The sequence below is a fragment of the Ischnura elegans genome, chromosome 5 (assembly GCF_921293095.1).
Source record: "Ischnura elegans chromosome 5, ioIscEleg1.1, whole genome shotgun sequence".
In the NCBI taxonomy this organism is placed as follows: Eukaryota; Metazoa; Arthropoda; class Insecta; order Odonata; family Coenagrionidae; genus Ischnura; species Ischnura elegans.
This window is the reverse complement of record NC_060250.1, coordinates 62,534,890-62,559,323: the sequence shown is the minus strand read 5'-3', so window position 1 is coordinate 62,559,323 and position 24,434 is coordinate 62,534,890. Positions and strand designations below refer to the sequence as shown.

At 36.7% G+C, this 24,434-nt stretch overlaps 2 protein-coding genes across 2 annotated transcripts in view; one reads left to right on the top strand and one right to left on the bottom strand.

The window, feature by feature from the left end:
- Positions 1–3,642, top strand: part of LOC124159707 — a 316,029-nt gene extending 312,387 nt beyond the window's left edge. Inside the window, exon 6 of the mRNA XM_046535618.1 lies at positions 394–3,642. Coding sequence (XP_046391574.1) covers positions 394–2,582 — 2,189 coding nt within the window. The 3' untranslated portion in view covers positions 2,583–3,642. The remainder of the gene's footprint in view (positions 1–393) is intronic.
- Positions 3,643–15,616: 11,974 nt separating this feature from the next.
- On the bottom strand, positions 15,617–24,195 carry LOC124158976. Its single transcript, XM_046534426.1, has 4 exons — positions 23,723–24,195; positions 23,131–23,297; positions 21,403–21,487; positions 15,617–18,107 (listed from the first exon to the last, which is right to left on the bottom strand). The coding sequence occupies exons 1-4, from the start codon at positions 23,961–23,963 to the stop codon at positions 17,452–17,454; spliced, it is 1,149 nt and encodes a 382-aa protein (XP_046390382.1). The 5' UTR covers positions 23,964–24,195; the 3' UTR covers positions 15,617–17,451.
- Between the last annotated feature and the right edge of the window lie 239 nt (positions 24,196–24,434).

Here is a 24,434-nt window from a genome sequence, read left to right as displayed (position 1 = left end):
CGATTTAGATTGACATAATTTGACTTTAAACGAACCAGGCCAATTAATCTTCGGCCTGTTGGAACGGAACTTTACGAAGTTTGTTATTACGCATTTTTGGATGCATAAAATCCTACATTCTCTTTCCTTCGTTCACGTTGTTATAATTTTGGTTACTCATTTCTGTCAAAAGACTATTTTTTAATATGCCCAGTGAATGTTATCCGTAGGAAATTAATAAAATTAGTATTATTCCTTTTACCCAGTCCCTTCCTATACCTGATTCTTCTAGTGGCATTCCAAACAGTGCGACCATGAGGATATCATTGTACTAAACTGGCAATCTTTTTCCCTGAAGTTTGAAAACACTTCGCATTCCTTCAATTTTAATTAAGTTATCGTGTCCATTTACAGGTACGGAATCTTGGGAGCGCCTGCAGCCCTCTGGGCTCCGACCCCAGCCTAGAGCCGAGAGCGTAGCCCTTGCTGTTTCTCAGCTTCTGCTACATCCCCCGAGGTCTTCTGGTTCAAGCAACTCCAGTGGGGACAGCCACCATAGCAGCTTCTCGTCGGCACGGGTCCGACCCCGGGGCGGCGGCTCCGTTGACCGCAGCTCCTCAACCTCGTCCAACAACTCCAACACGGCCATCCCACCGGGCTCCGCCCGTCACTTCCACTGCCGCGTCTCGCCCTGTGACCCTGGCGACCCACCCGAGGAAGTCCTAAAGAACATGGAGTCCTGTCAGGACAACTGCTGCGGCGTCGAAGACCTAGAGGATGGAGAAGAATTGGCTCAGGAAGACAGGCTGGTGGGAGCCGGGGAGTATGATGAGGATGATGACGATGAAGAGGAAGATTGCCGTTGGGGACCTAATGGCAGGCGGCGGAGCAGACCCAGGAAACCCAGCAGCACGCAGATGTACTTCTCCGCCCAGCACCCGAACGTCCCCCAATCGAACAACAACCTGAGCTTTCTGCGGGAGATATCCAAGATATCGCAGATAAACCTCTCGCGACTGAGTCGCCACAATCACTGCAGCTACAGCGTGCTGAGCAGCGACAGTTCCGAGAGTATATGCAACGCAGCCGCGGGAGACCTACACTCAAACGCTCAGTCCTGTGCCCTGGGTTGTCGGAGGGATCACCACCAAGAGTCGTACATGGGGAACGATGGTGGCACGCCCATGAAGATGGTCAAGTCGCAGAGTGCCAACGTGATAACCGTGGGCGGGAGAGGGAAGGTGGGGGGCAACAGGGGTCGGGGAAGGGGAGGGAGGCACGGGGTGGGGAGGAAGGCCCATGAGGAGATTGATATGACGCCGATGAGGCTCTCCAGGGACCCGGTCTCGGTCCCAAACTTTGCTGCAATACAGAAGCCGTCGGTACCACCCCTAACACCTGTCGAGATGACGCGACTGGTGTTCCTGGATACGGATGAAGACGATGATGTGACAGGAGATAGTGAGCCCTCTCAGGCCACAGAACCAGAAGCCACGAATGATGGCAGTAGAGATGCCCTGATCATAAGTTCCCCAGCCCCACCGGCAACAGATTTCTCTGCCCTCCATCAAAAGTTTCAACCCGGTTCAGGCAACAAGAAACGGAGTGAAAGCTCTCACTATTTGTCAGACTCCACCACAGACAGTTCTGGAATTGGTGGCAGTGGGAGTGCTGGAACTCCAGTGAGTACTGTCAGCACAGTAGGAGGAGGATCTGGAATACCCAAGTCTGCATCTGTGCGCTTCAGGCGTCAGTTGGTCGAATTGGAAGAAGCTTCAGATGAAACTGTATCTACTTCAGATTATGCAAGCATTGAAACCGTCAATTGTGTTAACAACAGCAAGGCTCAGACTCCCAGTGGAGTGGCCAACAACCACAGTTCAGCTGGTGGTAATCACAAGACAGAAGAACCTGATGGTCCTTATGGATTCTCAAATCCAAATTACTTGGGTCCAGATATAAGCACTATTCTGTCGAATACCTCTTCCTGGAAAGGCAATGGGAATGGAGGGAAGGGAGAGAATGGTTCATCGAATCGGGTACAGCCTCATCTCCAGTTGCACCAGACGTATGCCCAGCTGCTGAACAGCCCACCAGACAGTGTTCTTGAGGACTCCAATGGCAGAAGTTGCAGTAGGTTCTTTCAAGATGATCTTGAGCTTCAATCCTTAGCTGCCACCCCCTCTGGTTGCTCCATTACTGCATTACATCCCCCAGCTTTGCAGAGTAACCCTAATGCGCAACCCCCATTGTTGCCTCCACCTCCCCAGTTGCGTTCGGCAGCCGTTCCTCAGTTCCTCTCATTGCATTCTCCCTTGGATATGTCAGGTCCAGCTAGGCGGTGCATCTCGGCATCGAAAGGCAAAGGGAATGGAGTCGGAAGTGGGAGCAAGTGCCGAGCGAGCAGTGCGAGCCGTGCTGAGTGTTCGTTTTCGTCGTCTGGTTACCATCCTCCACCACCCCCGCCACAGCCTCCACCACCCCCGGATCCAAACGTTCCATTGTATATGTTTGTGGTTGGGGGAAAGGAGAGGGGACAAGTTACTCTTTTCCGAAGACCTATCTCAGTTTGGAGACTGCAGCTGGCACCAGACATATTTTAATGATGGCAGCCCGATTGGTAACACCTTAAGTAGTCAGAGAATGTGGAAGCCAAAGGATTATTAGCTTTGCATTTTAGAGGAAAGCAAATTTTTTGATTGGAAGACTCTAGTTGGTAGACATAAAATAATGATCTGCTTATTTTACCAGATTTAACGAAGATCTATTTGCAATTATAACTGAAGTAATGCAACAAAAAAATTTATTCATGTTGACTGCTAGAAAGAAGTGATATTTTTGGTACCACAAGCTCAGTAAAACAATTGTGAGTCCTAGCTTAAGTCATTGCATTCCTTTGAATTTATAGCAATCAATCCCAAGATCTCCATCCATTGGATCGTCTGTGATCCAAATACGTCCAATAAACTGTCCAGTTAAGCATGAATGAAGTATGAGTAATTAAAGTAAATTTTAATCCGAGAGTAACTTGATGATGTGTTGAACGCAACATAAGTATGCGATTTGATTGGAAAAATGTAAGATATTATTCAAGTGTTCAAGGGGTAAATGCCCTGCCAGAGTGGGAATGTGCATTATTAAAATAGTTTTTCTCGTTGTCATTGTTGAGTCACCCCTAAGATTTTAAATCAATCATAAACATTCATGTCAAGTGAGTAATGCTTACCTAATCAAGGTTACTGCTCGACGTTATCATCAATAACCCAAAATAAGGTGTGCCAAGGCTTTCATTATAAACCAAAGACTAGAGTTGAATGCGGTATTTATATTAGTTGCAATACTCTAGAATCCGAGAGACTCAAAACCATTACAGTGGTTGTGATAAGGATCATAATTTTACTATCTATGACAATTGTGAGTTAAATTTAGCTTACTGACTTTCATAAGAGCTTAGATTATATTGATTTCATAAAAGTGTTCATATTTCTGTTTTTGTTTTACTGTTGTTTATTTTATATTGTATTGCTTCTAGTGTTCGAGTGACAAAGTTTGTTTTAACATTATTTGACTGAAAATGACTTCATATGAAATATGTAAGATCTCTTTCAAAGAGAAAAAAAAGTATGAATAATGGTGGGAATAAATGTCTCCTTTAGGAAGTAATCAGTAAATTTATTGAAAATTTTAAATCTTCTTGAAAAGGGTTCTTCAACTCTTTGGAGTCGATGCAGATTAGCATGGATATTATATAATTCAAAGAAATGTGATGAACTTTTGAGCATGAATATTGAGTGTGTAGCAAGGTAGCCTTTTGCATTTGTAGTCTTTTTTTATATTACCTAATCGATTGTATGTATGCTACAATTAGTTTGCCATTTTAAGTTTGTAGGCTGCAAGAATTGCCAGCGGCAGTGCCCATGTTTTTTTCATGGTGTTACAAAGTGTGCTGGCATTCACATCATCAAGCATGGTCAGGCTTACAAAAAATATTGGGGGGGCCCTAACCGGGGATCTTGCCCTGGGAAATTTTATAAGTAGTGAGTTTTAAGTTTTTTAAGCATTTTTGAAGAGTCATATGATCAACATTAGAACACTGATAACTCGAATCTCGATATCTGAACACTCCGGGGAAAATCTACAAGCCTGACACATTATTTCCTCACACCCATAACGAATTTTTGAGGGGGCTCGGGCCCCTTCAGGCTCCATGGAGTCGGCGCCACTGCATGATAATATCACTTAATTAATTTCTTGAATTATTGGGGGGGCTCCGCCCCCCCAAAAGAATTATTGAGGGGGCTCGAGCCCCCTCAGGCGCCATGGAGTCGGCGCCTATGAGCATGGTGGTGGTATAGCAGAACAGAAGGAAAATAACATAATAATCTGCACACACACAAAAACACTGTAGCATAATAATCTTCTCATACTACTTGGAACAACATTGTAGCATATTATTATACTACTTTTAAAGATTAATTAATTTTTTAAATAATTTTTTTTATCACTTGTGATTAAGCAGTTAAGAAAAACAAATTCAATATGATTACATGAACCTACTTTTTTAGAGATTATTTAATAATTTTTGATTAAATATAACAAATGTTCTTACCACTAAACTGATACCGTTGACTATCAAATTCAGAGTCTGAGATACCTGTATTTATATCAGAGTAGTATCACTTTTAATTAAATTTGTAAAACTTGATAGGTATGCTGCAGTGAAGTTTTCTTGGGTTTCACTGCAATTGTTCGCCGGAAAAAACCCAAAAATTATATTGATAGGTATGCTACTTCTGATTAATTGAATCATTACCATTAATTATGCATTTAAACAAGTCACCTAATAATACATTGAGCTTATCCCTTCAGTTAAAAATTGACAAGGTAACTCGATGTCATGCACTAAAAATTTTGAATGAAAACAAATTTTCTGATGGTGGCCAGTCACTCCAATGACTGGGCATTAGTAATGCCTCAAATTTGCTAGTGTCAGTTGCGTGGTATGGTGGCACACATATATATATGTGTAATTTTAATTTTCAATGGGATCGTGTTAGGTAGATGGAGAGAATTTAATCGCACACAAGCAATCAAATCAATGATCTTGAGGATCATTTATGTGTATTTCAACCCTTAGACCATCAAGATTACAATTAATTTTACAACAATGCATTATTACTTTCACCATTTCTAAAGTCAAATAAATATGAACAAAGATATTGGGGTGAGTATTAACAACCAGGATGACCAAAAAAATAAACTGTAAAGTGAAAATTGTATTAAAATACTGAAACTACACCCAGCGACTGAGAAAAAAACTATAATATATACTTATCACAACATGTACCCGAGACTTAGTATTAAATGCATGAGAAGGAATAAATACTCATAAAATAACCCCCAAAGAACAAAGTGATAAATTGCAACACCAAGATTTGTACAGTTCTTAAAATAAGATTACAGAAGCAGGTGAGTATAAAGTATCAATTTAAATGTGTCAGTTGTTACTCTGCCTTAAGCTTGAGGGTTTCCATCTTAGATTTATACCAACTTACAGCCCACTCCAAAGACAATGACCAGAGATGGGCAAAATACACGTCAAATGTATTTTAGATACAAAATACAAATTACTTTTAAAATCTGTATTTCAAATACAAAATACAAATTACTTCTAAAAATTGTATTTTTGATACTAAATACAAATGTAATTTCAAAATACATTCTTAAAATACAAAATACATACCTTAACCGAAGTTCTTATCTAATAAAAAATTAAAATCAATTCAAATATGAACTATTTTTAGAATGAGAGGCTCAAACATTCTTACAACGTATTTATAAGTAATTGGCAATCAGACCATTATCCAGGGCAAAATCTCTTAAATAATATGGGAAAATATGGTAATAATTTGTTTATTTCACTAGTCTCACTTAATCCTCCTTTCCTTTCAAAAGCAATAATGTTTCAATCATAGAGACTGCTAAATTACTTCTTTTGCAATTGTGAATAAATCCTGCAAAAGAAAATAACCTTTCCACAGGAGCACTGGATGTGAGGCCAGAGTTATAACGTAAAAACAACTTTTTTACAGCCGGATATGCACTTAACGTTGACAGACATTTCGATTTGTCACCTAGAAATTGCAATACTTCAATTTCATTCCTATTTAAAACATTGAATGAGGAATGTCCCGGGTCATCTGAAAAGGTTTATACAGAAGTATATTAAGGGGCAATTTATTGCTCTATAGATGGCAGGCTAATACTGATTCGGTATCCCTGCCATATCGTCGTGCGCTCTTACAAATTACACACAAAAAAATTATATGTATTTTGATTTTGAATGTATTTTGAAAATACAAATTACTCTTTAGATGTATTTTCATTACAAAATACAAAATACTCTAAGAAAATGTATTTCCGATACAAATTACAAACTACAAATGTATCGAAAATACGTATTTCAAATACAAGTATTTTCGATACTGCCCATCTCTGACAATGACATATGCCATGCCATATGCAATGACGATGAGATATGCCATGCCATACCATGCCATATGCAATGAAAATGACATAAGCCGTAAATGCCATATGTAAACAGCGTAAGAATAGAATACACAATTAAGAAGTTGCACTATGCCATGGGGGAGATAACAGGAGAAGTCGCAACAGTGCTGAAAAGGGCCTTATAGACTAAACCAGATACTGCCTAGGATGAATTGATGGCCATGCAATTACTGCAGAGTTCAGGTATCACAACCTGCCAACAAAGGCCTGCTGGTGAGATCATGATGCCTATTCCACGATCAGTGCTATCAAACCTGGGATGTGACCATTAACCCTTTATGGACTTGGTATTTGAGATGTACTCATTCATAATAGATAATGGGTCCTCAATTCATCACTTGCTGTATTTCAGAACGAGAGCATTAATATTCATAGAGGCTCTTGATTCCTATGTTTCAATTCGTATTTGGAACTAGCTCCCCCCTCACAACACCGGCTATACTCAATCTTCATGCTAGTAAATTACTCCTTCCCACTTCTCATCCCCAATCCACATTCTGATCTTCATGCCGTATCAGTTTTGAAAAACATTTCCATCCAGTAAAATGTCCTCAAACAATTTTGATGTTATTCTGATAACTCCTAATTATTTGAGCAAATACCTACCCGGGATTCAAAGAGCCGCTTGCAGTTTTAGTTACCATTAACTCCACGCTAAAGATAGTTATAGATATTTTGAATCCTACACTTCCACCTTTTTTAAGCATTTCCTATGGTTACTATTAATTTCTGGTTCATTATAATTCAGCATCTATGTTTCTTGAATATGGCTAGAATAGTAGCTATAATTTAGTGCCGCTGTTGTTGGAGGATCAGAATTTGCTATTTAGAAATATGTTGTAGATTTCTCTCTCTTCAAATTGTACTTTAATTGCCTATACTATAAGTATAAATAAATTTATATTGACTATATTTTTATCAGTTTATAAGGTTCATTAAAAATTAAACATACTTTTAAAATCATATGCATGGCTTTTTATCAGATTTAATATAATCTCTATTGATGGGACAATATTTTTGTAAAAATTTTCTCTATTTCTTAGGTTGGTGTCATGATTCCTACTCATGACCGTTTCTTAAAAATCTTACAACTTTGTCCATATTAATATATTACTGCTTATGTATGTACATATCATGGTTATTTTAGAGGGCAGCTGAAGATGCTGCTGCTTCATTACTTAAGAAAAGGCACAGGAATATTAAGGTAATTGGATGGGTCAAAACATAATAGTTCAATTTATCCTTAGCGAAACTGTGAAATACGTCAACATGAAATTAAAAATTATTGACCCCAAGGTTACGTTGATATTTATACAAAATTTGAATTAGTTTCTTGAAATGATGAGAGTCATCCAGAAAATGATTTTTTTATTTTTTAACTCTAGGAGGTCAGGTCAAAATACATTTTAGGGGACTTGACTTTTTTGGAAAGAAATGCCTGATTTTCATCCAATGTTCAGTTCTATCGCATAAATTGTGACATCAGTTAATTAAAAACATTTTGTAACATAATCAAATATTATTTCCTATGTCAAAAGTTAATAGCAATTATTTTTTTTAATCGTGAATTTAACCATATATTATAGTTGTCAAGTGCAAATCTAATCATGAAAATACATGCACTCAATACAAAATGTGTGGTTAATATTTTAAAAATAGGCACAATATGTTTACAATATTTGCATCAAAATTTTTTTTAAATATTACTATGCTGTAAATCTCAGACAGACAGTAATTTTTTCAGTGCTCTTTCCACAAAATATTTTTTTGCATTGAAGGCTTCATTGCACGATTTACTGGTAAAACTCAATGATATTTGGCACCTTTTTCTTTCTTGTGGCCTTTGGGATGTGGCTGTTGGATTTGAAGACATGTAAATAAATGGATACATATTATACATCGTGTCTACTCCCGCTTTGTTTTTATTGTGAAATAGGATGGTCTCTGGTTTTCTTTTATTTGTTACGGAAATACATTATAGTGTTGTCTGACAATGAGTTCACATTACTGAGTAAAAGTGCATTCTTATTCTTTTTGCCTGATACTGCGTAAGAGTATGGTTTAAGTTATTTTTGAACACTCATGTGGAATGGATTACAATATTCGTGCGTCGTGCCTATTTTTTCTCATCGTCCCTACATGATTTTCCATTTTATTCAAATTTTCTGCTAGCTGGACAGATGGAAAATAATTGATACAAGTTACATTAATTCCTGAATTCTTGTATGTTTCGGTCACTTTATAGTAACTACATATATATTTCCCCGACACTTGATTTGATAGCCAATCTTCATTTTTGCAATAAAATGGAAATGCATTAAGGCCGTAATTTCATTTTACATCTGTCGAAACCCAGTACTTGAATCCAAATTTGTGTTGTTTATTTGGCATTAACTGCATAAAAGGGCAGCTGCATTTCATTGGATAGGACTGCTCATTGGCTGTTACGCAGGAGTCGCCATCGGGTTCACTATCGGAACTGGAATCGTCGCTTCTACGACACGCAGATGATAATGGATTGGACAGATGGCCCTTGGACTGATGTTTCCCAATTCACTTCCAGAATGATCTTCTTCGAACTCCCGTAAAGCAGCAAGAACACACTCTGGTGACCAATATTCCCTAGCAGCCATTTGAATGGTGACGGTTCTCTTCTCTTAATATCTTTTTTGACTTCTTACTTTCTTCCTCAACCCGCTACTGATATGCAAGTGAAAAAATCTACAAACAAAAGCAAAATATGGTAGACTCTTCTCCACCTACATTGGAGGGATAAAGAGCCGGAGAGCATTTCAAACAGATACAAAAGGATGAAAATTTCCGAAGTTACACTAATTGCCTTTCGAAAGGCGGTGACTCAACCACCAACCGGGTGCTGATTTGTATCTTCCAATAACTAGCAGTAATGCTTCATCTCCGTCCTGCGTGCAGATTCCACGGGTGGGATATACAATAACATTTTACAGTCCACCCAATTCCTCCGCTCTATCAAAAGGAGACAGGATTTTGCCCCAGGGCTCAGCATGCAGTCCACCTACCCAAAATTCCGATGGGGTCAGGCGGCACTGTGGTGGGACACCTAGCAAAAGGGTAAGGCCGAGTGACAATGCCATCAGGCCAGAAAAATGAAACAGTTATTAGTAGATATGATGTGGCGTTGATGAAAAATAATATGTATACCTAAAAGCTCTGAATCTTGGGTGATGGACAATAGTCATGCGATATGTGTGATTTTCCATTGTGGGTAATACAATAAACATTAAAAAATATAAAAGAATGCATAATAAAAATATCATAATTACATGAATTCCAATCATTCAATCAAGGATTGAGGAGTTTTATTTCCCTTTGCTGCCAGTAAAATATGTATTGAAAGATTTGAGTACAAAAAGCCACGATGTCTAAGTTTTGAAATACAGGTAGAAGCCCATGGGACAAAACCGACATTGAGCCGGGTACTTACTGGTTCACAACCAAGCAAATCATCTGACGTTCTAGCCCCTTTCTGATTGTATGACATACATAGCACAAAAGTTCCTATGAGGAAGAAAAAAGTGGAAAACATTGCAAAAACAAGCCATGGGTCAAATGACCACCAGCCGTCCTAGGTATAACCTGCCATAAAAATTAGAAACAAAAAATATATAGTTGAATTTACTCTGATTTATCAAAATTTAGACCAAAATGAAGAAAGTAAAAAAGTTTCAAAACAAAAATATTTTAATAAGAAAAAAATTAATTTGAATTCTGGAAATGGGTCAAATGACCCCTGTTTTCCTCCTAGTGTTACATATAAATCAATTTTATTGGAAAATTACCGGTATTAAAATTTCTTTAATGTGTGTATTATTTTTCCTCATACATATTCTCTGGTGACCCCAATACACTTCCAGTGGCGCCGACTCCATGGGACTTGAGGGGGCCCGAGCCCCCCCAAAAATTCGTTACAGATGTGGGGAAAAAATTTGTAAGGCTTGTCGATTTTCCCCGGAGTGTCCAGATATCTAGATTCGAGTGATCAGGGTTCTAATGTATATCATATGACCCTTCTAAAATGCTTGCAGACTTAAAATTCACTACTTATAAAATTTACCGGGGCAAGGTCCCCGGTTTGGGCCCCCCCAATATTTTTTGTAAGTCGGCACCCTTGTACGCTTCATACATCGAGAAATAGGCTTTGAAATCCCCTCCTCATGGAAGATTCTTGCTTCCTCTTTGGTCAGTAGGTGACTGCTTCTTTCACTTCCTCGTCACTTGTGAAACGTTCTCCAGATAACACTTATGTACTTAATTTTGGTGATCAGATGGAAATCCGATGGGGCCAAATTGAGACTGTATGATGAATGGGTCTGAAAATCCCTACTGAACTGATCCAAAATTTCTGTAGAGGAGGCCGTGCATTGTCTAGAAGAAGGCTCACTCAAGGGGTCTACTTTCCTCTTCTGTTGTTCTCAATGGCTCAACAGAGATTATTCATGGTCTCCCAAGATCGTGAGGCAATGTTTTACTCCTTGACCCAAAACCATTCAGTCAAATTCCTTCTTGATCCCAGAAAACTGGGGCCATGATCTTCTTGTTAGACTTGACAACTTTGACATTTTGTCCTTGAGGAGGTGGGGAGACTGCATGGACACTGTATATTCACACAGGTTAAATGAGACACCCAGGTTTCATTTCAAGTGATGATGGACTTGAGGGAGGCCTTGTCTTCATTCCTATAATGGCTACTCAATTTGTAAATTAATTCTCCTTCTAACAACTGATATAATTTTTTTTCAGAAATGTACATCATCAAGTTTACTTTTTAAATCCACATTATCATCATAGTTCATAGTTCATAATGTGTTCTAATGTTATTCTTGCATATTGTGAATCATAAAGAGCAAAATAATGCTTTAATTCTATTTTGGTAAGTACCTGTGGCTAATTGGAAGAGATGCTAGCAGCATGACGTCCTGATACCAGCAATACCAGAAGACTGCAAGTGTACGTGTTGGCTGGGCATCAAGACATGAGTGGTTCTCCAGAACAGCTTTTACTATTACTTTTGTACTCTCTTTTTCTTTATTCCCTATTTAGATTTTCATACTTTTTTGGTGAGTTTGGAATGAATGTGTGGTACAGGAAATGATTTTAAAGTGGCGTGGGAACTTGGTAGAGTGAGACTGTAGAATGTACATATCTCAAAGTGTACCTGGGATGAAGTAATAAAATCATCCATTTCTAGAAGCACCTTGATATTGTCATTTCCCTCTAATATTACTCTAAGGATATCCGGCTGTGTTGTTAGTTTAAAAAGTGTTCACTTTATTCTTCAAATTAATACTAAATTAGTTATCAAATCCTCACACTAGATATTTTGATGAGCAGAGGTACTACTTAGAGGCAATTGAGGACTAGGAACATTGATCCACACTCTGCTCTTTCCCGCACCCCTATGGGGTCTTTAACCCTTTCGCGCCGGACCTTGGTTCAGGGAAATTCTTCCTCAATATGAGCCTCTTGAAAGTTTTCATTACTCCCTTGTACTAAGCATTTTCGCGTCAACTGAAGGCAGTGGTTCCCTCCCTAACCATTTTTGGACCCAACTCAGAGGGCGCCCATCCCTTTCCTCGGCCTCTGTCCCAGACCCTAGAAGGATTAAAAGCCCCTTTTTAGCACGAGTTCGCGGTCAACTGGCTAAAATGTTAATGCAAAATATATGAAAATGCTTATTGTTCGCATCGATTTTTTACATTTAAAATGAATTTTGTGTTTTTTTACTGAGCGTGCAGAAATTTTAAACGAAGTTGTAACGTTGATATAGACGGATTTAGTATACTTACTAATTGGTCTATAACTCCGTTGATATTAACGTTAGAATTTTATTTGAAATTTCCATGTGGTCAGCAAATGAAGATGAATTCATTTCTAGCATTGAATTTCAAAAGTAAGCAACAAATATTTTTTTGAAAACACACTGCAAATAACAGTAGTTGACCGCGTGGAGAGGATAGGAAAGGGTCGATCTGAGTGGCCGAAGATGGGACTGGGCTCGCACTAAGGCGGATCGTGAGGGGCGACCGCGTCCGTGGGTCTATTGTGTCCACCACGGTCACTTTTTTCAACCTGTGCCGCACAGGCTGAAATTCGTAGGTTAGGGTAAGAACATTCAGGATGCACTGGTGTGGCATTCGTTGTTTATGGAAGAAAATCCTCGCCGCACAGGTGAGGCATTCGGCACGAAAGGGTTAAAAGTTGGGGCCCTGAGAAATTTGCCCTTTTTTCCACCAACCACTTATGGGCACACCTACGTATGACTACTTCGACAAAAAAATTAGGATCTTACAAAGTTTTAGACATTTCCTCATTACATAATTGAATCGTTATTTGGATTACTGGTTCATAAGAAAATCAGAACCTCTCAGTAGGCTTATTGAGAATTCACAGAAGACAGTCCCTGTATTATAGACATATTTTCATGTATTGAGAACAGCTGTTTCTTAGTCTCAAAATAAAGTTATATATGCGCATGGGCATACCCAGTGAGGGGCAGAAGGGGGCAGCTGCCTCCCCTTGGAAGAAAAACTAAATTTATTTCAAATTGAAATTTTTTAACAAATTTCCTTAAAATCCGAGAAAAGTGATATTAGTATAAAGCATACAATAAAAATATTTTTTTCCAGCAAATAATTTAAAAACCAATTACACGCTGTTAGTATAATGTTTTTAAAATTTTGGTTTCGTAACCTTTTCTGTGTTACAACTTGAAGGACGGCTTCCCTCCAGAGTTTTGATCCTGGGTACGCCCTTGTACATGTGCAATAATTTGGTGATTTGAAATCAACAATAACCCATAAAACAAGCCCCAAGGGCCCGGAGGACAGAGTATATACCTAAATTTGAGTTTTTTTTTGGCAGAAAAAGCACTGTTCTTAGGTAAAATGCACCACCAAAGCTAATTAGAATCAAAAGATTGTTTTTCTACCATATCTGTCCCTCAAAATGTGATCCACCCTCTTAGGTTGGTAGCTAGCAGCGTGACTCGGCTCCCTACATTACCTTATGCCAGGGGCGGATCCAGGATTTCTTTCTGGGAGGGGCACAAGCTAGGCCATAACCAGGATTTTGCTCTGGGGGGGCACAAAGATACCTCATAATACAAAACAAATGCAATGATAATAGGCCATATTAAAAATCTTGCATATATTTTTAGGGTCTGGGGGGGGCATGTGCCCCCGTTCATTTTGATTTTGTGTCCATTTGGACATTTGCACTCAATGAACAGGATGTGATGGTTCAGGTATATGGTCAAATTACAGGTCGGTTTTCTGTTCAAATTTTTTCTATGGTTCAAAGTTAATTTCAAGATTATGTAAAAACTTAATTTTTGAGTAGTTATATTAATACAAAAAATCTGTTTCAGCAAATGGAAAAGTAAAACAGAAATTGTTAAATCATGTTATGTTCACTATTTATTATGTTATTAAGTTATTCGTGATGCTATAAACTTTTAACTGGGTAAATCTATATTTTACCTGCTTGCTTAAAATGTTGCTTTAAGAGGTCTGAACTGATGATTATGGGAGGCACAAATTTGGCTCCAACTTTCCTCTAAATAGTGTAATTAGACATCGAAGGGAAAGGACCTCGTACTCTTCCAGAGAAAGTCTACAGAGGTTTATACATATCCATAATTTTTTAAGGAAAGAATAATATATGTTATCTATGACGATTTTATTTGATGACATAAGGTATTTCACGTCGCAACATTTTATGTAATGTATAGTGATAACTTAGCTTAATTGCACATAAATACATCCCTAAGTGTTATCTCTTCCTTTGTTTCCCATGCTTAATGTTTAAATATGTTACAGAATCCCATGGCTGTAAAATATTTGACTATTTCATTATATTCTACCAAAAGTACTAATTTGAAACTAGCGATGAAACTGATTGTTTCTCACTGTCTTACGCATGCTATTATTGCCTGCTAATCACATCGTAAGAGTGGATAGATACCTGATACAGGATGTAACGAGGAGAAAAAACTGATATGTTACCGAAAGATATGGTTGGGTCTTAGATGAAGGTTTGTACATTTGGTTGGTTCATTCCTTCAATAATATTTTTACATAAACTTATTATTGAAAGTAAGTATTAAAATATTTATGATTCTGATGACTCCATGAGAACAACACTAAGAAGACTGTGTGCATACTTCCACATGCACATGAGATTGGCTGTTCCTTTCCTGTCTCCCTGTTGCATGATGAAATTTACATTTTACATACAATTTTAATTTTAAAGTATGTAACTATCAATTTATTTTAGTATACCGGGACTAGCCACGTTGATAACTTTTATATAGTCACCTGCAATGCACAAACTGTGCAAAAAATCCACTGAGGGAAAAATCATTCGCCTTGACCAGGATTCGAACACTGATCCCTCGATTTCCGACTGAGTGCTTTAGCCAGTTAAGCTACCTATGTATCATTTAGGTATGTGTTGGTACATATTCATATTCAAATTGGAGAAAAATGCAATTCGACCCATCTCTAAAGGTAATATTTTTTTTGTCTATTTTTTATTTTATTTAAGGCTTGCAATGCAGTAAAGCATTTCTAATAATACAGCATTCAATATATGGATATAATAAAAAGCAAAAGAATTGTGGTACACCATGTTCACAAGTTTGATGTAATTGTGAATGAAAGTTGCGTCAGGATACAGGAGATGTATTGAAGTAGAATGACTTGAAAGGGTGTTCGGCATTTTTTAAATTTTAAATGTCATTTGAATTTAAAAATTGGTGGAAAAATGCACATTCAGTAATCAGTAATGGAGTATTTGATATTCAAGTGATGTACTCGGAAAAAAATTAAGAATTCATATTTGATATTCAAATTTAAGAAACATGTAATTCCACCCATCTCTAACAGTAATTAAAAACAGCATCTATTATCACATGCCATTTCATTTACAGAACATATAGTAAAAATAAGACTGAAAATTCCTATGCACAGCATAATATGAATACTTTTATGTCTTTTACTCATAAATAAATAAATCCTCAGTTAATCCATTCTATTCAACAATAGCAATTTATTAAAAAATAATGGAATTTGCTCCTTCACCATTACCAAACAAGATTGAAAATCTGGAACACTCCCGACATTTCATATAATCTTATTTCTTCTAAAAAAAATAACATAGTATTTTACAACTAATATAAAAGTTCTTTCGAACTCTACACCATATACGTATTTTCATACCTCACGCTAAAAACTGAATCAAAATGTTACAGCAGTAAAAAATGTTTATACACATATAAACTGAAGAGGCATGATCAAAAACAAGATCAGCTTCTAATAATCTCTAAACATTTTACACAAAACACATTAAGAATTTATTATACATCTTGACAAAATAATGAATTAAATGTGAGAATTATTGTGACTGGATTAAAACATATTCAGGGTCCCACATTTCATAAATTTATTCTCAAAATCAATTTGATTTGACATAATAAAAACATCAAAAGTGTTTCAAATCTCATTATAACTGATTGGGAAAATTTGATGGGAGAATCACATACATACTAATCCAACAATTTGAAGATAATATTTCGGCTGTTTGTACCATATTGTTTTCAAAACAAAATGCAATTAATTCCATGATAACCCTGCTACTGACTTAACATCTTCAACTGGAAACCAAAGATGACCAACCTTCCTCTACTCACTCTACTGTGAAGATGCTGTCAACATGGCAAAGACATAATCAACATAGCAAAAGCTTAAAAGACAAAATTTCCAATATTTGGTATAATTGTTCTGAAATGAATACTTGGCTAATTCAGAATATTCCAACTGGATAAAATAGTACATAATTATTCATCATATATTCAAGGGTATTAATTATGCTTACTCTATTATAATGAGTACAATATCACAGATCAGCAGAATGGATGACAATCCATGCCTTGAAATTCTATGTTATTCAAATTTTAAAACCATCTAAAGTACTTAGTTCACCAGACCAATTATATAAATATGATGGAATAATGGATAAAAATAAAATACATTCATCAATTAAAGCAATTATTAATATTCTAATCATTCACCAATTTAGAACAATCACAAAAAACATATACAAATTCATCACAGTCTTTTAAAAAAATGTAGTAGCACCAAAGAATTGTAAAAAAATATCTAAAACCAGAATATGAGTGGTAAATATTGCCATAGACAAATAGAAAATCATCAAAAGATAATGACCCAGTTATTTACTATTTTTCCTCCGTTTATCCAAAGGCTTCAAAGCAAAATTTTATGTCATAATTCAATACCATCAAGAAGTTTACATAAATTGAGACATATTTAGTACTAAAAAAAGCTTGATGATTTACAAGTTCTGCATTAACTTAATCGGCCAAGTTACATACTTCTAATCTGAAATTTGTCTATTTTTAATGCAATTACCAGCAGGCACAATTTTGCTAAAGCCTTATGTTAAGAAAATCATCACTTTTCTGCAACTGTTCAAAATTAACAGATTTATAATCCAGCCAACAGATAAAAAATATACAATGCTAATGAAATACAAATTAAAAACCTGCTGCCATGGTAGACATGTGATAGCAAAAAATGAATTGTACAGAAAATGAGTATGAATTTGAATCATTGTATTCTTCCAACTCTTAATGGCTATATATTTTCATACCAGAGTATTGTAAAAAATATCATTGCACCATCAACATCACCATTGGTTAGAAGTTATACATTATTACATGAAAGGCACTGCGGTATGACAAAAAATATAAAATATTGTCTAAATTATTTGAACAATGCATAAAAATGAAGGCATATATAGATAAAAACCATGCATATAAAAGTAAACATAAAAACCTGACAAATATCAGTATCTGTACGGTTTAACGCTATTGAAAGGGATGGAATTTTTATCCACCCACTGAAGAAAACCACTTTTGCATGCTACAATACTTTGCAAGAGCATTATTGTATCCGACTCAGCTGAGTGTGCAATAAGGGGAGGCTTACGACACACATGAGAAAAAATTTGGGATAATGTGAAATTATTTGGACGGTCAACAAGGGATTCGTTAAATTGTTTTATCAATGACCTGACTGGCAACTTCCTTTTAGGACTTGTTCTGACAGAACCATTCTTTTCTGGGCTTGGTGTGATGGGATACCTCTGAACAGAAGAGCCAGAAGCCTTGGCCACTTTAGGCACAAACTGACCCATAACAGGCCTCTTGGGCGTAGTCTCATTGATGCTTTGAAATGTTGACATTTTCTGTGGACTACTGAAGACCGAAGAATAGGTTTCTGACCCTGGCAATACATTTCCCCCGCCACTAGAGACATACGGAGCTAACATTTCCTGGGTCATTATCACCTGCCCAGACTTCTTGCAGACATCCTCTCCTTGCAAAGCCTTCTCTGCTGAGTCCAAAGCATCACAGAGTAAAGAATCCATCTCACTCACTTCTTCCAGCATATCAGTCAGTGGATTTGTTTTCCTGGAATCACTTTGAGCTGTCTGGGACTCTGAAAACAAATGAGGTTTAAATGTTGAGGAGTGTGATAACATGCAAGCAAGAATCAACATCACATAACCCTCCTCCTGAATCAGTGAGGTACATAACAAGTAGAATTGGTTGTTTCAAGTGAGATGTGGTGTAACAGCTCCATTCTGAACAAAACATCAATACAATCACACAAAAACATCCATGCACATTGTGTCATCAAAAAAGTTTCTAAGTGGAACCTTTAATGGAAGTTAGAGGTACCTTTTCAATCTGTTTTCCATCTGAAGTCCATCACTAAGAGATTAACATTCAATTAAAAATAGATAAAAGAGAACCCCTATTCTCTTCTATCCATTTTTATTATTCATGCTGCATATCCACCCTCCTCTGACATTTTTCGCAATCGTTTTAAAAAATAAAATTGGACAGAAAAACACTACGATTTTTGCATTCTAATCCAAAGCTACACGAGGCTTATTATTTTTATTTGGGTGCCCTTTTTAAAACAGGATAATAATTTTTTCTCCAGCAGCCACTTTTTACTTTAATGAAATGATATTTGTTGATAAATCATTGCATTAAAGTAAAAGATGTCGTGCGCATTGCCACAGGGCAATTTTTGTCTTTGTGGTCTATTTTAAGTAAGAGGAACAATATAAACATTTCCTATCATGAAAAGCTTGGAAATATTTTTTCACATAGCATACGTAACTATGACATTCATGTAATATTCTACACCTCGGAATTTGAAATCTACCTTTCAGCCATTTAAAATATCAAAGAATGGGTAAAATTCAATTTTCAAAAGCTATTTATAACGCAAAGATGTTGTTTTCCCTATAAAAAATACAATGAAATGTACTAATCGAATAATCTGGAGGAAGAGAGGAAGACTAATAAAATATTTAGCCTGTGACAAGATGAATAATACGACAGTTTCGCTATTTTCATGCTTTCTTGCGTGTTCTTATACACTCTTTTGACTGCAGAAGCTAAATTTTTACATTTGAACAATGTTTAATAATTCATTGCTGTATTTTGACAAATAATAAGTAAAATAATACATGACAAGACCTTATCGAGTTTTGGCAGAATTTCATACAAACGCTTAAAGAAAAGCATTCTACCTTTTTCTGCAGCGATAGTAGACACTCATTGTATCTCACTAAATAGCATTTGAAGTCATATGAGACACCCTATGGCAGATGATGTGATTATTCACACACTAAACAAAAAAAGTCATAAAATATCAATTCGGTTTTGGATTGCAACACATCTTTTGTGCAAAATCAACTCTGAGCAAAATTTATTCAGAGAAAGCAGAGCTATAAGGTTTCAAACATTAAAAGGGTAGTTTCCTTCATCAAAGAAAACGAAAGGCATTGATTGCGAGTCAATACCCAACATTATTGTATTCATGGTATACAAATTATTTGGTTTTAGAAATCCCAGTTTAGACGAATGTTAATGGTCAATTTTAACATAATTTGAAAAGGGCCAATGGCAGCCAAGCCATGCCACTCCACGTGACATCACAGGGACCTAGATGCTATATGAGTAGTAGGAGTTTTACATTGTCTGAGATTACCAGTGCATGCATGAGGCACAGAGCTCAGGGAAACAGCTCTTAATAATCACCTATTAAAATTGCCAATGGTCAGAAAGTTTCCTTCACTTGATAAGGTATTAATAATCCTTATTTAAGCCAAGCGCTACCTGCTAGCAGGGTACGCTGCTACCTGCTAGCAGCCTGCGTTGTAGCAGCGCTCATATCCTCACCCCATGGTCACCTCACACGGCAGCAGCGGGAACCAGAAAAACGTCACACAGAGTTTTCCCAGCATTCATACTTAGCCGTCATATTTTCGTGCGCTTGAAATTTTTCTCTTTTCATTTAATCGCGAAAAAAAGATATCGTCCTTTAAAAACCTAAAGGCGTGAAATGCGTACTCCAGGAGTAATAATCTTTCTATCAATAAAAAATAATAGGAAACCACCCTATTTTAGAAAACATACATGTCAATGCACAAAATATCTAACAAATAAGTATGAGTTATAATATAAGAGGGTTAGGTTACTCTTAGTGCTATCCTTCTTCCTGGGGTACTGGCGAGAAATACGGAGGGTATTTTCATAAAATACAGCAACTAGGAAAAAAACATACAAAGCTATTTTATTACATATCCAAACGCATTTTTTTATTAATGCCGTTAATCTTGTTAATATGGACAATTTTTACTTTTACTGAAAGTTATACCAATGTAATAAGTAATAGTAAATTAAATAATGTATTGCGTAAGAGCAGATATATTGGCCTGCCGCACTTAAAGGAATAAGAATTTTATATTAACTTCTTCCGAACATGGGGGAAAAGCTTATATTTGTAGGACAGACAAGTCCTCAATTTTCAAGTTTCTTTTATATCCAGAACAGACAGATGGAAATCAATCTCTTTACCACAGTTCAATGTTAGATAAATAAATTACAGCAGACTCCCAATTATCCAGCTGCAGTTTATCCGGGTTGCGGATTATCCTTGCATGATTTTTACCCTCACTCAATTTTTTCAGCGATCATTATAAAAAAATAAAATCGGACGAAAAATCATCGGAATTACTGCATTAATGCTACGATAAACCGGGCTTATTATTTCCGTTAAAATCCCCTTCGTAAAAGTGGAAGCGATCGTACGCTAGCTGCATTCACGGGAGCACCGTGTTCCTGTTTTCCAAGCCTTGCAGTGCGCAACCGTGCTCGCATTGAGTCTGGGAAGCACTCTAAAATAACAGAATAACTGCGTAAATAATAATAGATGATGTCTCCATGTTCCTGGGTATCACCGCGTGGATTTTCTTTGTGACGACAGTTTCGCCGGTATTCCAACCGGCGTCTTCAGGTCGAAACTGTCATCACAAAGAAAATCCACGCGGTGATACCCAGGAACATGGAGACATCATCTAGACAACGCCGTGGAAAACTACGCATCAATAATAATAGATTGTACCGTATTTTTCCGAATATAGTCCCCCCCCCCTAATTTTGAGGCTTCAGTTTTGGGAAAAGTTAAAAAAAATGTGTTTGAATACAGTACCCCCCTTTACTTTTACCTTGGGCGTTTTTGGAAAAAAAGGGAGGACTATTTTCAGACATATACGGTATGTTTCGGGTAAATTATGAGCATTGCAAGACATTTAAGTGAAAGTTTGTGTTATCCGTGTTTTACGATTATTCTTGCCATCTCTCCCCATCATTAGCCTGGATATTAGGGAGTGTACTGTATATAAATATCTACCGATTAACTGGTACCAACTCACCTATAAATGATAACCTTGGTCCATCCAGGTACAAGTACTGAAAAGCAGGTAGAGAGTCAGCACACCATATGTGATCTGAAAATTTCTGAAACAAAATGTAAATGATATCACTATTTATTGGATATTAAAAATTTTAGTGGAAATTTGAGAGTTTTTAGATGAGACCAAATTTGCCAAAGCACCAGCAATATCTTGCATAGTGATTTCTCCGCCAGAATTCACCGTTAAATTTATCACAGCCTCTCTCTTCGATTCCCATGTATCAATCCTGAAATATTTAGAATGAGGCGCTTTCTCACCTGAAGAATTACCACCATGAATGTGCCACAGAGGAGGGGGAATCGAACAAGCCTGCATCATGAAAAGATTCACACCAGGATTCTAGACTATTTTTTCAGCTGATCTAAATATTTTGTACTCAACTCAAAATACAAATTCACTAGAAAGTGCCATTCTCCTGCAGAAAACATACATGTTGGAGAAATATGCCCAGGAATGGATACTAAGATTAAGGAGCATGTAAGAGCCTATCAGTGCTCCGTGGAAGGATGGCCAGAGCTTTTTAAGGCAGCAAAAAATTAAGGCTTCTCACCTTCCGCCTAAACATGAAAGCATTAAGGCCTCCGAAAACTTTTGTCACTCGTAAACAACAAACAAGGATTGAGGATCCAGAACTGTTCATTCATCAAGCCATTAAATTACTAAACTACACAATTTGTGTAAAGCCCCAATTTTAGCAAATTCTGATGCATATTCATGAAAGTTCAATAAAACTACGTGAGTTTTTCCTATTAGATAAACTGGCTGTGATGTCATTTCCAAAAAATTTACAGTTAATACATACCAATAAGTAACTACAGTAAAATAAAGACAGTAATTTTTGTAAACCACTGATGGATCCACAGCTATGGAGGCAACGTTGAAATTTGATCATTATTTCATTCTATGGAATTGAAACCTCATGGACACAAGGTTTTCCATAACAACAGCAAATTTGAGAATTCTGGATTGAAATTACAGTCTTAATCTCATGCATGCATTTTTTATGTATTGATACACCAATTGTACTGGGGAAAATTAATTCAGAAACATGATTGAACTCACATAGGATCAAAGTCATAAAGGTTTTAACGTATCCAGTAACCAGTCCTTCTATGTTTTCTATTGAAAATAAAATTTATTAAAGGAGGAAATGATTGCATTATTTTTCTCAGCCACCCCTTGAAATCTTTTGCATTTCTTGATTAAAGCTTTCACGACTCATGGTGATTAAAGAGAGACATATGGGTGTATGCCGCATGATGTATCAGAAATTGGTTGAACCTTGAAGAAGTGACCAGCAGTCGGTCATAAAACATCCGGCCAATTTCTGATACATACATCGCGTGGCATACATCCGTATGACTTTCTTTAATCAAATCTTTTGTATTCAACACAAAATACAAGTCCCATTTGCAAGAGAAAATAGCATTGAAAGATGGTAACTAGAAATAACATTCAATTATGGATCATAGTCTAGTGTATTTGGACCAAGTATGAAAAAAGTGATATTTGCAGTGTAACATTGTTTTTTATGGAGTTCAGGGGACCAAATTATAGACATTGAGTGATATCAAATATACAATATTAAAGGTTGAAAATGCAATTAAAGCATTTCCATTTATAATAATACGGTGACAGCAAATAAAGAGTTGTGAATGTAATATATAATGTAAATGAGTCAATTACCTTTCCAATGCGTTGAACCTCTGACTGCAAAATGGGGAAGTCAAACCGTTTCCCATTGTGTGCAATCAAACAAACAGGCTGTGGTAGACGGTTTATGAAGTCTTCTAACATTCCAAACACGCATTCATTAAAGGGACTCGATGTTTCAAGCAAATCATTAGACAAGCCTAAAAAGATTAAAAGGACACGAAAAATTTTATTCAAGAAAATTGCATGTGAATAAAGTAGTTCCAGCAGTATCATTGAATTCTGATGAAGAATCATTTCTGTAGTCCACACCGACATTTTAATTTACCTTGAGTAAGACAAATAATGAAGTTCATCTTTTTGATTTATTTTGAGGAAAATAGGTAGTGGTGGAACAAAAACAGAACTAACTAATTACTATGAGAACCTGCTTCAGCCACAACTTTAGACTTTTGATTAAACACAAATATGAGGAGACTCAATATCTTACTCAATATCGTGATTCACTCCAATAATACAATTTACACATCATAGATTGCTCGCAAACAAGAACAATATAGGTATCCGAAATTTTACGCGACTATTTCTCCGAACTCATACATCAATGATTGCTTTCCTTCGTTACCTGTAATGTTCTCAGCTTCCAAGGACACCATCTTGCAAGGGTTTATGCATAAAGTAATCTTGTTTACGACCCTCGGCTGATAGTCACCCTCCGGGAGATTCAATATATGGTCTCTCATCACTCCAATGGCAGATATTTCAGTTATCTTGGCAATGCCAAACGTGGGCAAAGTAGTGGTTTCCAAGTCATATATGACATATGACTTAAAGGAAACATTTTCAGGTACTTCTGTCGACTCCATGGAGGCTTCTAAACGCGAAGGCTCTTCATGTATCAAGATTTACAGTCCTCAGTATTGGAAAACTTTCGTTAAATTAGTGCAGCATCGAACGAAGCATAAGGCATCGTTATAATCTACTCGCCAAAAGTGCCATCGTGGATCAAAACAAAGAATGCCGCATTCCCCAACAGATTCAACAGCTAAACCTCGTCAAAACATAAACAAACAAGCAAAAATGACGCCCCACAATTAAGCTGCGTCGTTGTTTTTAATCGATTCTTAGACCATAATCGATCACTTCGAGTTCGATAGTGTGTGAAACGTCTACCGCGGGAAATAGAAAATGTTGATGATGCTCACCCTCGGGTTCTGAGGTAAAATACGAAATAATTGAGACATATACTGTAATAATTATCAAAAAAGGAAATTAATGAGATAATAGAGACACTAATTTGCTACATTTTACTGATTTTCCGAATATTTACGATAAGT

What these genes read in the sequence shown, in the direction of transcription:
- LOC124158976 (XM_046534426.1), bottom strand. Translation starts at nt 23,963, where the DNA reads ATGGAGTCGACAGAAGTACCTGAAAATGTTTCCTTTAAGTCATATGTC. An exon ending in GGAAGCTGAGAACATTACAG is followed by an intron (nt 23,298 to 23,722) that starts GTAACGAAGGAA and finishes TAATCTTTTTAG; the next exon opens with GCTTGTCTAATGATTTGCTT. An exon ending in AGGTTCAACGCATTGGAAAG is followed by an intron (nt 21,488 to 23,130) that starts GTAATTGACTCA and finishes ATTTTGTTTCAG; the next exon opens with AAATTTTCAGATCACATATG.